The sequence below is a fragment of the Epinephelus moara genome, chromosome 12 (genome assembly GCF_006386435.1).
Source record: "Epinephelus moara isolate mb chromosome 12, YSFRI_EMoa_1.0, whole genome shotgun sequence".
NCBI lineage: Eukaryota > Metazoa > Chordata > Actinopteri > Perciformes > Serranidae > Epinephelus > Epinephelus moara.
The window spans coordinates 33,488,073-33,507,274 of record NC_065517.1 but is presented as its reverse complement, the minus strand read 5'-3'; the positions used below and the strand labels follow the sequence as shown (position 1 = coordinate 33,507,274).

The window sequence follows — 19,202 nt, the reverse complement described above, 5'->3', positions numbered from 1 at the left end:
TGAAATATCATTGATGTATTATAGAAAAGTGATTTATCTTCTTATAAATGACAAAAGGCACATCTGCCTCATTTTCGCTGGGGTATCGTGATACTACTCAGAACCATGATATTTTCATTGGTATCGTACAGTGGGATCCAATTTTGGTACCGTGACAACACTAATCTGGAGGGGGTTCATCTGCAAAAACTAATGAAAAACTAAACAACAGCATCCGGTATTCTGTACTCGGTATTCTGCCAAGCGTTTAATACTATTCGGCTTTGGCTTCGGCCACAAATTTTCATTTCGGTGCATCCCTAGTCCTTTCAAGTCGGCTTGATACGTGTCTGGTTGCCGATATTAACAGCACACAGCGGCGCTGGGGGAAATGCAGTAGAACAACTAAAGTTAAGGCGGCGGACGTCCCGGAGTGGCAGGAAGGGTGGTGGATGGGTCCAACAATCACCAACTTTTACCCAGGAGGCCGGTGTTCACTTCCTGTAAGATTGTAAAGCCAAACCCTGTTCTTTTTTCCTAAACCTAACCACGTGTGTGTGATGTTGAAGGAAACAGGCGTCCCAGAACATCAACAACCAACGCACCCAGGGGACCTTGAACGTCCATGTCCAAATGTTGATATGGTCCCTTGTTTCCCTATTTTGTAGTAACAGAGATGCTTAGCAGAAATATATCGGAGAAAAAGTCAAAGTTGACAGAAATGTAAAACTTAAAGTAAAGTACAGATACTCCCGGCGTAAGCACCATTTATCAGTAATACGTTTGTTTTATTGTTGGACAGTACGACTTGCTACAGTACAGAAGGAAATATATTTCAGTGTCATGGTGAAGAGGTTGTTAAATATGTGATATTGCTTTCTTCCTGTGTATTTTGACATCTGCTAATCTTTATTGTGGTCCTGTGTGGCTACTGTGCATATGTGACAAATGAACAGGAAGTGAAGCTTTTATTGTGAAATGTTTAGTTTGAGTTAACAAGCCAGAAATGGCCGAAATGTACAAATGTAACGTATCTGTGGTTTGCAGAAATGCTCATGCTTAAAGACCTCATGGGAAACTGTTGAGCCTTACACTGACTCTCTCTGTGGTCTGAGTGGAATCAGTATAATCAAGATTAATTAGTTGTGTTGATGTCATCAGTCTATGAATAATGAATTATAGCTGCTGATATCTGATAATGTTTATTACAACAGAGACAATAACAGGAAAATAAATTAGAACTAAACAACAACACCCACTGGTAAATGTGTCTTGAACTTGGTGAGAATATCATATAAACAGAGGCTGAGGGAGCTCAGCTCTCACAGACGGAGAGAGGAAAGAGTCACAGCTGGACGACATGAGGAGAAAACCCTGGATAAATCCTCTGAAATACATCTGAAACATTTCTGGGTCACTCCATGGAAACTGGTCAGATTGGACTTCGGAAGATTTTTAAACAGAACCAAATGTAGAATTTGTATTTGACAGCATGAAGAAAACATTAGGTCTGCAATAAAACATATTTTGCAAGTTCAGGTATATTTTTTAACCCCTTATATCCAGGTATCAGTCTGTGATGTGGAGGAAAGGTTCAAAGTAATGTGGCAGAAAGTTTCTCCGAACTCCTTTTTCCACCAACATGGAACTGGTTCCTTTTTGGTCCTTGCACCTAATTTCAACCAAAAATAAATTGTTTCAGAAGCCAAAATATATATAAATAAATATATAAATAGCAGGTTTTCCTTGACCTGAAGTGTAAACTGTGACGACATCAGTGGGCATGTCATATATTAACTGAGGAAGCAGGATGGAGTTTTATATATTAGAGGCCGTACACATGCTGCGTTTTTTGTGCCCTCAAACTCATTGTTTTGAATGCATCAGAGCGATGTCCTCACGGTGTGCACATATTCCCAAGCACCTATTTTACAGGGTGCAGTGCTGCGTGCACAGAATGTCATGTGACATGGACCAACCAACCACAGCCGACAGATATCTTTCCTTCTTCAGTAAATATCAGTGTGTGATAAATATGGAGGGGAAGTTGATCATGTTAGTGCAGAGCTGCCAGAGCGTCACATCTGTCCCACAGACACCATTTTTGGCCTACTACACACTTACAACTACACGTCTGGGAGAAGATCAGCTCTGCACTCAGGTAAATTTGAGGTAAATAGTTGCACTGCCACCGGGTTGTACTGATCCAGGTTCTGGATGCAGCTCCTGGGTTCTGCCATCTTGGTTTTACTGCTGTTTGTGTCTGACCTACATAGGCTAAACCACATGGACGTTTGATGAGATAAATTATCGTCCGTGTGGAGATAAAGTGCCTCTTACCATCACTGTTGATTGTCAATTGTTTACCCACCCTGAGTGGTTTAGATGGTTAACCACACCTGCCATCATGGAGCTTGTCAGCCTGTTGGTGTGCTTGACATATAAATATAGGTGTGGTTTCAACTTTTCATCAAGACCCAAATAGGATCAAAACAGTAAGTAATGTTGTGTGGCATGGAGTAAGTGTACAGGTATTACTCTGTTCCTCAGGAGACACTGTTTGATAGCCTTGCACCGACGTGATGTGCTTATAATTATTCTCCCTCTAGTGATGTTACCGTCATGCTGTTCTATCGGACTGTGGTCTTTGTTTTTCTGTGTCATCCATAAGGCGTGTTTGTCTTCCATCAACCGTCTGCCTGAGTCCATGTGAGTGTAGCATTGTATATGCAGAGGATTTTTTTAACTGCTCTTGCACACAAATATGCCAAAAAAGATCCGCTGACAACCTTTAGACGTCTTTAATTTAGTTATATCAGCTGCCCAGATTATAAAGCTCAACTTCGAAGTAGAATAGAATGACTTTTCACCGTCTTCCACCAAAATTTAATCAGTTTATTGTTGAGTCCAAGTGGATGTATGTGCCAAATTTGAGGTAGTTCCCTCAAGAAGTTTTTGAGATATCATGTTCACAAAAATGAGGTGGACACAAGGTCACAGTGACCTTGACCTTCGACAACCAAAGTCTAATAAGGTCAAGTGGATGTTTGAACCAAATTTAAAGACATTCCCCCTTGGGGCTCTTGAGATATCATGTTAACAAGAATCAGACAGACAAGGTCACAGTGACCTTTGATCACCAACATCTAATCAGTTCATTGTTGAGTCCAAATAGACGTTCGTGCCAAATTTGTAAAAACTCCCTCAAGGCCTTCAGGACATATTGTGTTCACAAGAGTAAGACGGACGCATGATTGCAGAAAATGTGTTAAATATGTGGTATATGTAGGATTTTGGGTGCACTGCTTTTCGCAGGAAAACATACAAAAAAGTTGTGAGAAGAGCTTGATGTTTGTGCCAAATTTGAGGTAATTCCTCAAAGGTGTTTGTGAGATATCGCATTCACGAAAATGAAGCGGACCCACAGTCACAGAGACCTTGACCTTTGACTACCAAATTCGAATCGATTCTTTGTTGAGACTAAGTGGACATTTGAGCCACATTTGAAGAAATTCCCTCGAGGTGTTCTCGACATATCACACTGATACACTGATACCGGTACAAATAGGTCACAGTGGCCTTGACCTTTCACCTTCTACCACCAAAATTTAATCAGTTTATGGTTGCAATATATTGTCATAGAATGGTCCATATAATATCCAATGAATCTGCACCCCACAAATGACGTTACGAGTTCATTGTTAAATCCAAGTGAATGTTTGTGCCAAAACTGAATCATAAGTGCTACAGTGTATCGTAGGCAACTGCACTTGCTTGAGTTTCTTGCCATGTTGCCAAATTTTAAGAAATTCCCCTGGACGTTATTGAGAATAGGACAGACAGACAACCTGAACACATAATGCCTCCGGCCTCGGCTATCACCGTCATGGAAATCTGAACATACACTGTGCCGACCTGCAGCTCTCCTTCTTCACTGTTACAATCTGAAGCTCATTAAATGATATTTCATCTGTTTACAGGCAGAAATCATGAGGTTCACATGGAGCCAGTAAATATAAGACGAGAGCTTAATGACCAGACCACACGTTCACACTTACACTGTGGGATCAGACTGAATCTGTACGTTCATTTTATTTACCACAGACTACCTTCATCTGTCAGAGCGATCCGACCGCCAACCGTCATCAACACAAATACACACCAGCCGCCACACAGGACGGCACTCTGCAGTCTGAGAGTGGACGAGCAGAACGTTCGTATGAAGAGACCGAAGTTCCTGCGTCTCTGTCGTCCTTCACCACTGAGACATTTACAGTTTCCTGTCCTCGTTCTGTTCAGACCTTCAGTTTATCTACTGGTCAGCAGCACACACACATGTGGGCTGTGTTCTCCTCACCAGAAGTGTGTGTATGTGTGTGTGAGAGAGAGAGAGTGTGTGCGCTGTGGTTTCGTACTGCTGGGAACTTTACGAGCGTGTGTGAACTGCTTGGTTTGGCCTGAGGCTGCTGGTAGGGTATGGAAAATACATTAAAGACTCACACACACACACACACACACACACACACACACACACACTCTTCTCTCGCTCTCTGTTCGAGTTTTAATTTTTCATTTTAATGAGTTATCGGCTTGAACGTGGAAAAACATCTACAGCCAGTAATGTCTCCACCTTCTGTCTCTGTCCTCCGTCTCTTATCTAATATACCATGTGGCCAGAAGTATGTGGACACCCAACACATTCTCATACCAGGTTGAATCGTAACGCCCCCTCTGCGTCTTGTAGGGACACAAAGGCCACAGAGCTAAACGCATTGTATTCAATGTAAAACGGCTGCAGTCAGGTTTGGGCAACAAAACTACTCGATTACAAAAAAGATCATGTTGTGGGTTAACCCTTTGAACTCTGCTATAGTGATGTCTTCATGCATCTCTGCTGCCCTGGCACCACCACACTTTATCACCATCTTTTGGACCACTTGCATCATAACGTAATGATGTCATTGTGAGCAGACATGATGGCGCAAAAGACAGAACTCTCACCTTTCGGCTGCTGCAAAAAAGAGCGCTGCAGGTATTACAGTTCTTATTTTAGATCAGTTTTAATCAGGATCATGCAGACAACAATCTCCCGTGGCCATGACGGGACAACACTGTGGCGTCACCGCATGTTTTCACCATCTATTGGACTGTTTGTAGCAAAACATAATGACATCATCGCAAGCAGACAACCAGAAACTTTTAGATTGATGTTAAACAGGATCATGGGAGCAACAACCACCGTCCCTCCAACCCATCCTTTGCGAACATTCTTGCTTTTGCTACTGTGTCAGTTGCTCTCAGCAGCAACTGTTGCCTCAGATGGGTTTACACTGGAGTTAGTTGACAAGTCACTGCGTCTCATAAAGACGCTGCTTTCAGCATTGATATCACATGCCGAGAGTCGTGACAAAGCGGCTGCATTTGATACCTTGGGAGTGAGAATTGGCTGAAACACCCCTGTCCCAAGTTTGTGTTTGTCTCTTAAAGGTTCCACAAAGAAAATGTTCTTCTAGTTTGGTTTAGAAGAACTTCACTAGTCTGCGCGGAGTTCTGACCTCAACCATCCGACAGGAGGCAGAGCTGGAAACCAACATCAACGCCGGACCTCGCGTGGAGGAAATGCTCAGGTGTCCACATACAGAGAGACAGACAGCTGGCTCCTTTCAAACCTTTGTCAAAACTTGCAGTCAGGAACTGAATCAGCTTCAGTAATTTAATTAGTGGTTTTTTTGGGGACATGGGGGCAAAACCATGGACCACACTGACACCACTGTGACATCATCAGTATGTCAGCACCACCCTGCCACACACACACACACACACACACACCCACGGTTTAAAGTTTCCTGAATGAATGAATAAGCAAACAAACACATATCTGCCCAATTAATGGATGTGATGAATCAAACAAACAATAAATGATCAATCAAACAGAAGAACGAGGCATTGAGCTCACAGACAAACGAACAAAGTGATCAATCAAAAAAACTACTGAATAAACAAACAAGCAAAACAACAAAACGAACGACCAATCGAGTGAAAAATTGATTATTTCAACAAATGCAAAATCAATCAATCTATCAGACCTAAAACTGATCAATTAAACAAACAAACAAACACTCAAGTGATCAAAATCTCATGTGAATGATGGATACAAGCTATAAATGAGCGTCTGATGTAATGATCATTCACTCAATCGAACAAATGAACACCAAAGAATAAATGATCACTCAATCAATCAAATGACCAACTGGAATATGAGAACAATCCAACGAACAAATGAAGCATCAGAAACAGCAGTTAATAAACAGCCTAATAAATAAGTTAATGACTGAATGAACATTTTATCGATCAGCTGATGGAACGACTGAATACGAATCACCCTCAGGTCGTCGCCGTGGTGACATGAAATATTAAAACTGGAGGTTTTCTAACACGTTGCTGGACATTTGGATGAGAGACAAACATCAGAGAGAACTTTCAGAGATCAGCAGATATTTGTCACATACCTCCAAATGCAAATTTAAATGTTAATCATAAGAAACTAATTTTGGTGTTGCAGTCTTTACATTTAATCACAAAACAAACAAAAAAACTAAATCTACAAATATTAAACTCAACTCGTCACCAACACACTCAGCTGCAGTATTTTTGGATCTATGATGTTAATAAATGTAAAACTGTGACGACAGAAGCTGAAGATGAATTTCTGACAATGTTTAAAAGACATGAATCAAAGCGTGATTCCTGCTGGAGATTCAGCGCACCTCCAAAATAAAAGCACTTCACAACACTGACAGAAGAAACCAGATGGAAATGATATCTGACTGCAGGTTTCATGAAATGAGTCGTGACTTTTTCTGCAACATGACGAGCGGTTTTGTTAATGGAAGCACATGACATGAGGAGAGCGAGGAGAGCGAGGCAAGCTCGGGCGCAAGGATGGAAAATATGAGTGGAAAAAAACCCGAAAGACAGCAGTGGGATGAAGCGAAGAGGAAACAAGTGTATGGAAGATGGAAACATGGGAGGAAGAAAAGACACAAATGAAAGATGGAAATCATATAAATCACTGCTGTCAGATGAAAAACGCTGCATCTCTGAGAACTCTGCTGTTCCCATGTTTTCACAAAGGGCTTTTTTAACAGAATGGTTTTCAAGTCGTCAATGAATTTTTCATGAGAGAACCACCGACACAAAACTCAACTCAACTTTCTACTCAAGTCTGAAACACAAGTTTTTCATCTGACAGCAGGAAAACATCATGAAAACATGAAAATTAAACATGAATGACATGAAAATAAAACATGCAAACAGAAATATAACAAAACTATGTTCACATACTCTAACTTTAAAACATCTCAAACTTAAATGAAAGGCAGCACTTCTCTTTTAAGTGCAAGGTAATTCTTAAATTTAATCACCACTCAAAAGTTGGAAAATTCCATTTAATTTCATATTTTGTCTTTAAAAGTACAGTTGTAGTCGGAGCATTCAACCTCCTGCATCTCACAGTTGCAATGACTTAATTATAATAATCATTACAGGCTCATTGTGGGCCTTTAAAGCCTCGCAGCCACTTTGCTCTCATTCAGAATCAAATTTAATTACAGTATTAAATGTCTTAGTATCTCTGCAGATAATAAGACTGGTGAAAATGGACTTTACTTTGCACACTAAAATCATTCTAATAATTCACTCACAGCTCCACTCATCATCTGACTGAAGCCTGGTTTTGTGAAAGGCGTATTTTGTTTTGCAGTTTTGTTGATTTGCTCCCACAGCTGTTTGTTTCCTCAGAAATGTTCTCACCATAAATTGTGATTGATTTCTGCGGCACTCGAGTCATTTGTAGCTCTGAGAGACTGTGGGATGGTGATTAATGGGGGCTGGGAGTGTGTGTGTGTGTGTCTTGTGCAATATGACAAACCACCACCAACACATTAACACTATAGTTGTGAGGATCCTTGTTGTCTGTGCAGGAGCTGTGACAGTTCCCCGACACTGTGGTGGGCGCTGTGGATGAATCTACTGCAGGAACACGGGATGTTTAAAGGTGTGTTTGTTTTCTTCTTCCTGCGGCCTCGTTCTTCACATCTACAGAAATATGCTGGATATCTATGATATCTGAGAAGTTTTGAATGAACCAAGTCTTTGGACTGTGGGAGGAAGGTGGAGCACCTGGAGGAAACCCACGCTGACACGGGGAGAACATGTCGGAGCACCTGGAGGAAACCCACGCTGACACGGGGAGAACATGTCGGAGCACCTGGAGGAAACCCACGCTGACAAGGGGAGAACATGTCGGAGCAACTGGAGGAAACCCACACTGACACAGGGAGAACATGTCGGAGCACCTGGAGGAAACCCACGCTGACACAAAGAGAACATGTCGGAGCACCTGGAGGAAACCCACGCTGACACAGGGAGAACTCCACACAGCAGGGCTCCCCACCCTGGGTTCAAAGCAGGAACCCTCTTACTGTGAGGCGACGACACAAACCACTGCCCTGCTCTTGAGATATCATGTTCACAAGAATGGGACAGATGGAAATAACACAAATATAAAAGTTGATTATTATCACCTACACATGTGGAGACCAGAGTTTGTTTGAGAAGATGATTTTTATCACAGTGTGATTGTTCTTCAATGTCTTTATATTTTTTTATATTTATAAAAAGGATCAGTGTGTCCACACACAGCTGCAGCTCAGGTTACACTCATCTGACCGACTGTTGGCTAAATGATGTGATGCATAGCTGGCTTCATAACAGCCTGCTGTGAGTACACAAAGATGAATCATATTAATTTAAAACTGGTCGGCCTGTCGCACTGTCAACATCAGTCGACACTCTCTTACGTTGTGACTTCTGCATTTGTGTTGTCTGTTAACGTGCTGGTGTTTTTTGAATTTGCAAAGCGTCCTTGATCCGCAATTTGTTTGAAACGTCTCAGCCACCGTAGATTTCTGGTCGTTGATGTGTTTTAGAAAGAGGCTGAGGAGGAAGCGACTGCAGACCAACTGGTGAATGTTTCCAGAACTTTTCATTTATGTCTCCTGACGGTCACTTCAAGTGTTCAGCTGAGACACGTCAGCTCAAAGCTGCAGAACGAGCTGTAATATTAGCAACGTGAAATGCTGGCGTACCCTTAACGTGCACTAAACTTAGACCTCTCAGTCAGAGTTTGGTTCCAGCTGAAGTTCTGTGTTCGAGGCTCTTCATGTGTGTAAAAGCTGACGCATAAGATGTCGGTGTGATGCAGATTTAATTTAGGTCAGGGGAAGGAAAAGTTTCTGAGTTTCACAGCTGTGAGAGCAACTTGTTTTTAATTTAACTCCTTCAGTCCGATCAGTTAAAGACTGAATCCATCCATCCTGACACTTTCTGTTCTGGAGAGAAGCAAAGAGCGAGCTGGATCCTACCGTGTCTGTGCAGACTCATCCACAGCAGCACGACTGGGACAACATGACGGAGCCTCCACCTTCCTCCTCCTCCTCCTCCGCCTGTACAGGACTCCCTGCAGGAACACAGAGGGACATCGGTCAGTAAAACACAGAACAATGTGAACGTTGGTTTTCACAGCAGCCGTCGACATACTTTTCATATTCAGACGAGTGTGTGATTTAGCTTGTTGACACTAAAGAGCATCACCAGGACAAACACTGATTCCTAAATGCACACACTGACACACACGTGACCACCGGGAAACCTTAAAGGCTCAGCTGTTTAACATCTGTCAGGTTCGTCGACCAGTCTGAGGCAAAGAGTCGCACTTTGACATCCAAGCTGATCATTTCTGCAAAAAATGAATGTTGTTTTCCAACAAAATCAACACAAACAACAACAACCCTCAAACTGCCCCACATGTCCAGAGTGGGGACAGACACAGAAACATCCTACAGATCAGAAAACACTGAACATTAAGCTAAATGCTAACGCTAACACGCTCACACTGATTCAAACCACCGTTTAAGACATTTATCTCATAAACAGTTGCCGTTACTGGGGTGACAAAGTTTTGTACGTATGAATCATGTTGATCAGGGTGTGTGTTCTGAATGAAAAATATGTCTCTGAGTGTGTGTGTGTGTGTGTGTGTTTACGCCTTCAGCTCGAATGCTAATCCCCAGAGAGCCAATCAGATTGCTCCATCAGGTGATGATAATGTTAGAAGACACTTGAGCTGTTAATGAGACAAGTCGTCATCAGTGTGGAAGCTTTTAATGACTCAAGTTTATTAACAGATCACAACTCAGCACACGGAAACGCTCAGTTTGGCCTCAACACATCGTCCTGCTGTTAATATCACATGTTGTTATTGATTACATTCATTCATACTGAGTCCTGGAACATGTAGAGCTGCAACAACTTCTGCGTCTGTAACGTAATAAATGTAAAATCTCCCTTCCCACATATACATGCATGTTTACAGTCCACACACACACACACACACACATCACAGGTATCAATCCTAGGTTTTGTAAACTTATTTTAAATAGATAAATAAATAAAACCGAAAATGTTGGTAAAAAATAGCAGAATTTAAAGGTTATTGATCTTGTTTTAAACCCCAGTGTCTGTATCAGCCTGTGAAGATGAGCTCAGTGGGAGAAATCACCGTCCGTGTTTCCATGTTTATTATATCTGGCGGATAAATTTCCATGTGTTTGGTGAAGAATAACAAACTGTGTTTTATCTCAACACATCGTTGCTGTTGCTCAACGCAGCTGCTGAAGTTTGTCTTCTGGGACTCAAAGACCTGAAAACCACCTCTCTTTCACAGAACAGCCTCGGCGGGATTTTAGAGGCCGACGCCCCAAAAACATTCGGAGTACTGCAGCTCGTCTGACAACTGGTGAGAGATAACGTGGCCCATAATCCTCCTGTCTGTCTGTCACTGAACAACATGTGTCCATTCTCACAGGTTCTGCTTTCAGTTCCACAGCTCTCCGTCACTTTGGGGACGAGTTACTGAGGCTGAACTCTGGTGCTGCTCAGGACAGCTCAGTATCCCTGGGAGTTAGTGCCAGTACGTCAGAGTGAGACTGGGTTGAATCGCGGGACGTTTCACAGAGAGGACATCCCTATAGAGTGTGCCAGTAAACCCGGAACTCCGTTAGCGTTTTTAGCACTTCCGGTTCTCTCGTCTAAAAGTCAGTACGTTTTTTGAATGGGATTTTGGTAAAATGCCTCAAATAAGGTCTGTGGTTAACAAAAGCTTAAGTGAGTTTCAGGTTTTGTTCTACGACATAAAACACGTCAGTAAATACCCTACTTGTGAATTTTGAAGCTTTTACGTGTCGTAAAAAAGGCGGTTGCTAACAAGTTGCTCAATAGGACTACAAACCCTGTCGGGGACATTAAACGTCATCACCCCCGAACAGGCGAGAGTGCTGGCAGTCCGCCATTACAGCTTCTTATTTAGCTTCAACAGTCCGATTTCCCCATTATACAATGTTTTTAAAATAAAGTGGCCGAAATCAGTTGAAAGCTTAGTGGCGGTGACGTCAAGAGTCATGTGACCGTGGAGTAGTCATGTAGTCCGTTAAAGCCTAACGTTAGCTTTTTACTTCTGGTGATCACATTTAAGCTTCAAATGCGGTATGAAAGGTGTTCATATGTGAAGATTATCTCGCTGAACAAAACCTGTAAGTATCATAAACGTGTGTTAGCCACAGAGCTTATTTTCTGACAGAATCCAAAACACAATGCAAAAATCACATTCACTTTCTCTTCCGGGAACCAGCGCGATGCTAAACTTCCGGGTTTTGACGTTAGCCCTGGCACACTCTATTCGGTGTTCTGCAAATGCACGGCCCTTCAGATGGTGAAAGCCCGATTCAATCCAACTCAACGAAGGAAGACGGACTTATCAAAAACAGAGTCTCAGTCTGAAAATAAACTGAATAAAACGTCTCAATATCAGCAATGTGTTTCAGAGATGGAGAGAAAACGTTGGTAATATTTTAGCCTTCTGCGCCCCGAAGCTAAAGGCTCATGATGATGTAGCCAATGTTAGCAAGAGCCTTAAAATCACAGTGAGTCCTCCGCCTCACTCCCCGCTGCTTCAGACCACCTCGCCAAGAAGAGAGCGGGCAGCACCTCAAGTGCACCCCAGCTCCAGGGGCTGGACAGCCCCGACTCCTCGCCAGATCAGCAAACTTTCTGTTGCTGCCGCCCACTCTCCTCCCGGGGAAACAGTCCACAGCGGTGGGGAACAAGGCGGAGGCACCAGAGCATAGCTAGCAGCTAATTCTTGTCTCATCTGTGGTCTGATAAACAGAGAGAGACCTCAAGAGTGAAATAAAGCAGTGCTGTTGTGTCCTTTTTAAAATGTTATCATTTAATGTGATCCAGCGTTTTGCAGACCTGACGTCACAACAACCATGACAGGTTCCATGTTACTGCTGCAGTCGCACAGAGAAGGAAAGCCTTCACTTTAACACAACAGAGCAAACAGCGACGTGTTGCCCTGGCGGCAGTTTAACCTACTGACCAGTACGAGCCGCCTCAGCAGGGAGCCGAGATTCACACAAGCTCAGCGTGACAGAAAATAACCTGGAGGAGAGTTGAGTGGAAACAGGAGGAGGAAGCTCACAGCTCTTTAAAGCTTCACATGATGAGGAGCTGCAGGTTAGTGCTTGTTAAGTTCCAGCAGTGGAAATGAGGCTACTGGTGGAAACCAGAGCTCATTAGCACCATTCTGGTTCCCAGTATAAGGTCACTGTCATGCTTGGCTTCAGTGTTCAGTCCAGAGAAAAGGCACCGAGGACACAGTTTATTCATGATGAGGTTGTGATGTGAAGATAAGTCACAGTTTCTACTGTCTGACTGAAACTCTGTGTTTAATGTGACTCCAGCTGAGTGAAGGAAGGATGATGGACGTCTGCTCACCTTCAACTGTTCACTGTGTTGCCTCAGTGTGTGTGTGTGTCTGATTACTGACTGATGAGAGTCAGGTGTGTGTGCAGACAGGAGCCTGACAGACGGAGGTGGTGATTGGCTCTTCCTGGGTGACATCAGTCAATATATAAAACATACCCTGACATCTTGTGTTGCTGTTTCACTTAATGTTGCTTCCAAAATTCTGACACCCACTGAGTGAGTTTCAGCTCCACATTTCAAAGTGCTGTCTGTTTAAAGGTGGCGACATTTTAACGTTTTGTGATGTAAATGTTTTGGCTTTAATTTTATTTTCTGCTGGCTCGTCAAATACTGGCGCTTAGTCAGTGGCTTCCGGCGTCATACATCAACAAAAAAAGCTGTCTCATGTCGGCATGATACGCAGCCGGTCGCTGTTATTGTTAACGGCGCCTGGTGGCGTCAGGGGGAAACGCAGCAGGACACCAATGCAAGTTAAGGCGGCGAAAGTCCAAGGGTCCATCCCAAGTCTCTTATTTTTATACTGCTACTGCTTCGAGGTCCGCCATCTTCGAGGCCATCCCAAGTCTCTTATTTGTGCAGCGAGGAGCTAGCGCTAGGAGCTAACAGCAAGCTTTAAGCAGCTACGAGCTAGGACGGTCGAGAGCTTTCTATCCGGAACAATTTTCAGCTGAACGCCATGATGTATAAATACCCGTCCTCTACATCTGGCACATTTGAACGAGATGGCAGAGAAACAGTACAAGAGTACCCGTTACATGCATTCTTTGCAATGAATCGCTGACTATGTTGAATGATGGTGAGTTAATTAAATGATAGTGCTCATCACAGTGACAGTGGAATAGCAGGGCTACAGACCGTTCTCTAATTGCACAAACTTTGAGAAATGAGTCAATAACAATGGTAATACATGAAAAAGTGTGTGACCAGAGTCATGACGGCGGGGGTGGGGGCTACTGTTTTGGTCAGCAAATATAATGAGACTTGGGATGTACCCATAGTAACGCCAGATGCTGGCTGCTTTACGGAGCAGATCCAGCGGTGCCGCCGTCATCAGGAATGGATGTTGCTTCATGTGACGCTTCAGTGGAAAGGACGTCTCATGTCTCTTAAACCGACAATGCTCGCTCATCGCTCCTAGTGCTAGCTCCTCGCGTTTTTTCCTAGGTGGGACGGGCTAAACAGCTAGCAAAGTCAGCTAGGTAAGATAACTAGCAGTAATTTAAGAGACTTGGGACGGACCCCAAATGGGGCAGGCGTGAGGAATGGAGACTGGGTCCACCAATCAGCGACTTTCACCCAGGAGGCCGGTGTTCACTTCCTGTAAGACTGTAAAGCCAAACCCTGTTCTTTTTTCCTAAACCCAACCAAGTGTGTGTGTCGTCAAAGGAAAAAAGCATCAACTCACAGTGTTGTACTGATGTAGCTCTTGTATTTTGAAAGAGACTGTATGCAAACTGTACATTTCCTGATAGAATATTTTTACAAATAAAACCCTGACTTGTATCTATTGAACTTACAACAGGTTAAACATCACTGGTCACCATCACCTCCTCCCACTGACCGATTACTTTTAATTTAACTGTGCTCGTCTCAGTGCGTGTGTGTGTGCACGGCTCTGCAACCCCGCCTGTCTGTGTGTGTGTGTGTGTGTAAGATAATTATCTCCTGGGTGCTGATGCATGACAATAATGAAGATGATGTTGATTCAGAGTCGCAGCAGGATGTGCTCTGGTTGTAGAGCGGATGTTTGTTGTTCACTATTGTTTCATCTGTGTGGCTGTGGGCTCGGCCTGTTATGTGTGTGTGTGTGTGTGGGAGCACAGGGGTTAATCTGAGTGAGTGTATATCACTGTGTGCAACATGCACATGGTGGTGTGGGGCCAAATTAGTGTTCTGTGACGTTACGTAATACTCATACATCACTACATTAGTTAGGGACAAATAAGCAGCCCACAGTACCAGCAGTGAGCAGTGTGGAGCTCTTTAAGCACAGGAGCAGCTCCACACTGACATTATGTAGCCACATTAGCATTAGCAGTTAGCCGGCCAAAGGTCAGAGGTCACCGTATCCAGACAACATGAAAATAAGGCCGTTGCTAGGCAGTAAAGTGACATCATCAGTGTAGAATCTCCTCTGCTTCAACACATTTCCACCCAGACCACAGCGGAGCAAATCTAAATGTTGTGTTTGGTGTTGTCGTTGGCTCGTCGTCACCTGGCTGAGATGACTTCGACATATCTAAGCGTCAGCAGACTGTAAAACACAGAGCTGAGAGCTGTGTGATGTTGAAGGCAGAAATCACAGTCAGCACAGCGACAACTCAAACTCTACTCTTGATGAAGACTCGCTGAGTTACAGCATCAGGCAGCTCCACACTGTGAGTCAGACGACAGAGGGACGCTCCAAAGGAGGGAGAGCAACAACAAGTCCTTCAACTTATGAGACCACCACATGTTCATTCCCTCAAATACGAGTCACAGAAGTGTTTCCAAAATTAGCGCCCCTACAGGTAGAGGACAGAATAGCTCGTATATGACAACTAAAATTCGCAGTTTTGTGCTGAACACGTGACGATCACAGTTGCACATGGTTAGCAGGGATGCAAAATGTGTCAGGCCGATGATGGGACATTTTTATTAACATACATTATTCAGGTAATTAAAATTACAGCCAATAAATAGCGCCGATAATATGAAGCCAGACTGCTTTCATTGACTTAACAAGGGCAGCATCTACACACCGACACAGTGGGTGGAGCTACATGTGCCTTTAAACTTGGTTTGTGAGTCGTCAATAAACACAGAGAAGAAGAAGAACAACAACTGCAGCTCGCTGTGTAGAAGGGCAAAATATGTCGACGTCTTTCACAGCTCCAGAGGAAGACAACAGGATTGCGCCGACCGATTTGAGACCGCAAGACCTCTGTTAGACACAGCGCTGAAGGACCGTCTGCAGAGTGTTAGCACGAGCTAATCAGCAGCAGCAGGGTTCAACTGTGTTATCAAACTTATTAATAACCACTCGCCATGTGATGCAGCGCTATTCTACTTGGTAGCTGTAGGCTAGTCTGTTGTGGGACGATGAGACGGCGCCTGATGTCAGTTTGATTTGGTTCAGTCAGAGCTGTGGCTGTGACACAAACTACAGGTCATACACAAAAATATAAAATTATCGGTGATCGTATCAGTTGCAAAAATCCATATCGGTGCAGCCCTGGTGGTTAGGTTTAAAAAAAAAAGTTACGTTACTTTTTTTTAACGTAACATGACATGAATATATCTCGTGAGTGCTGAGTGTACAGCAACCGTATGTGAATTGTGTAATGTTACGTTAAAACAACACTGACTTTTGGTTTCACATGGGACACAAACTGTTAGCTGAAGCCTGATGTTAGCTGAAGCCTGATGTTAGCTGAAGCCTGATGCGTCTCATAAAGACGCTAAAGGGTGCTGTCAGAGTTGATATCACACACAGGGGGGGCAAAAATACATCAAAATGTATTTTGATACAAAATACAAAATATCCCTCAAATAAATGTATCAAAATAAAATACATGTATTTTGTATTTTCAAATACAGAAAATACTTTTTTTCTTTTTCTTTTTAGCAGCGACCCGCAGTTCTATAGGTCACTCTGTCGGTCGGTTGGTTGGTCGGTTGGTCCACAAAGCTTTTCTTGAATAACTCAATAAATCCTTGCTTAAAATGCTCAAAATTTGCATACTGCAATTAGAGACCATGAGTAACTACACCAGAAAGAATGCCCATGATTCGTCCATAGGTGGCGCTATACTAACTGATTCAAATCTTTTTGTGAAATAACTCAAAAAGTCCTTGACCAAAAATGCTCAAAATTTACATGCTGCAATTAGAGACCATGAGTAACTATGCCAGAAAGAAGAACCATGATTCATCCATTAATGGCGTGATAGTAGCAAATTTGGTCGCAGCTATTGCAAATCTGTGCTTGTTTTCTCACAGTTTCGCATGACAATCTGTTGAACTTGGAAGACGTGAGCAGCAAGGTAGTCTACTGGTAGTGTGGGTCCATCCACGTGAGCAGCATGTCTGGCAAGTCTAGTCTGGCTGTGCTGTGAACTGTCCACCAACGGTCTAGCTAAACAGCAGCAAGATACTGTAGCTAGTTAACTTGTTTGCTGTCTAACTCGGAGCCTTTGGAGCCCCGTGTTCAACTTTTTCAAATGAAAAAGAGAAAAAAAAGCTAGGGACATGTAGTTGTAATGTAATTAATATGTAGCATACTCATCCCAAGCATCAACCACAACAACATACAATTTCCTATGTTATGCACAGTCCAGTAAAACAGACCACTAGGTCACTGAAAAAAAAAACATATAGATAAAAATATTTTTTTTTTTAAAAATAAGTAAAAAATATTGTTACATCCAATGTTATAAGAATGTGTAGCCTATTATTTTTGTTTTTTGATTCGTGGAGAAAGTATTTTGAGTACTTTAAATACAAAATTACTCCACTCAAAAGTATTTTGTTACAAATTACATTTGCTTTTTATCTGCCTTATCAAATATAAATTACAAAATACTCAACTGTAATTGAAATATGTATTCTAAATACAAGTAATAGAAATACTGCCCATCCCTGAGAGAGGGGCATTATGAAGCGGCAGTATTTCACAACCTGTCACACGCTGTCTGTACTCATAGACATGTACATATTTCCCAAAATGTTGACCTCTTCAAAACAAATTCATTTAGAAATGATCGATAATAAAACATGAACGGCAGCTGTGATTTGGTGAACTTCAGGTAGACCAGCAGCAGTGTTGTAATAATATTCCAGTAACGAGTAGTGTAACTAATTACTGATGAAATTTCAGTGATATTATTACAGTTACTCCAAAACCAAACAACTTGTTATTTTGTCATCACGTTAGCAAGTTAGCTGGAGATGTTACCTCAGCAGCTGGAAATATTCCCACTACTTTGATTTTGTCAGGAGGAAATATGACAAGAACTCTGCTGCTGCAGGTAGTCGCACTAAAACTCTTCCCACTGCAAAAAGCACGTCCTCAAACGTCTGGTCTGAAACACCTCAGCTACAACGACCATCAGCACAACAACATGAAGCTCCAGGAAATACACCGCACCAAGGGTGAGCACTCCTCGGCTGCAGAGGTCGGCTGTAGCTAAACAACCCAAACTGGATTTTAGTCGGCAGCGAGTAATGAGTAAAGTTAAAATATTACTTTTGAAAAGACTATTATATTTTCAGTGTAACGAGCCCGACACTGCTCAACACGTTAATCCTTTTATCCAGAGACGTGATGACAGGTTCTGACCTGCTGCAGTAAAGTTTGGTCTTAAAGTCCTGAAAGTTTGAAGTAGTCAGTGTTTGTCTGCGGAGCAACAGAGGAGCCGAGTGTGAGTGAAAAAGTGTCAGCTGTACGTTCACTCATCAAACTGATGAATTATTCAGCTCATGTCAGACTGACATTAAAACAGGACGAGGTGAGGAAAGTAAAAGCAGACGAGGACTGAGGAGGGAAGTTTGAGCCTCCCTGAGCTTTTGATTAAATCTAGTTTTACTCTCTTTACATTTGAAGGGAACTCTGAGCGAGCGCATCATAAATATGGAAAGCAGAGAGAACAGGACTCGATTTAATTTCATCGTCCAGCTCCGTCGCGTCCAGTGCTGCAAATTCATGCAGCTCCTGACATTAAAGAAAACTCGCCTCTTTGTCAACTCGTGCGTCTTGTTTCCTTGTTTCCCCTCCTCCCGCCTCCGCCTGCAGTATGGAAATGGGAGTGAATGACAAGCGGAGCAAGGTCAGCGAACAAGGCCGCGGACACGACCACATAAAGAGAGCGATTCATGTGTCTGCAGGGCTGGACGGCAGCCGCCTCGAGTCAGACATTTTGTGGCCCACAAGTCCTGGATCACACAATCACACCATCACACTGCTGAGAGCTCCAGAACAAAAAACTCTGACATTCCCCTTTAAATCAAGAAAAAGAGCTTTGACAGAGTCGTTACAACAGTTCTGTTCCTCGCGCCCTTCACACTGCCTCCTGCTTGTCTCCTTCCACTGCTGCTTCATTTCTGACATGTTTTTGATCTCTTTGATTCTTAGAAACGTCTCTCAGAAGTTAAACAGAAGTTATTTAATTTAGATTACGATCAGAGTCTGTGATTTGTCATCCATATGGATTACACTGCGTTTGTGTAATTAGTCTGCCTCACTGTCAACTGCTGCTCTCTAATCAGATGTGGAGGTGGAGGAAGAAGTGATGGGACTCTGCCCTCGTCTCTGAAGCGTTGGCGAAGGTCTGAGCTCCACACTGAGCCCCCTGGTT

General features: G+C 43.0%; 1 protein-coding gene across 1 annotated transcript in view; it reads right to left on the bottom strand.

The window, feature by feature from the left end:
* adgrg6 (adhesion G protein-coupled receptor G6) overlaps positions 1-19,202 on the bottom strand; it is a 137,488-nt gene that overhangs the window by 114,041 nt on the left and 4,245 nt on the right. Inside the window, exon 2 of the mRNA XM_050057926.1 lies at positions 9,405-9,499. Within this exon, the coding sequence (XP_049913883.1) occupies positions 9,405-9,499 (95 nt within the window). The remainder of the gene's footprint in view (positions 1-9,404; positions 9,500-19,202) is intronic.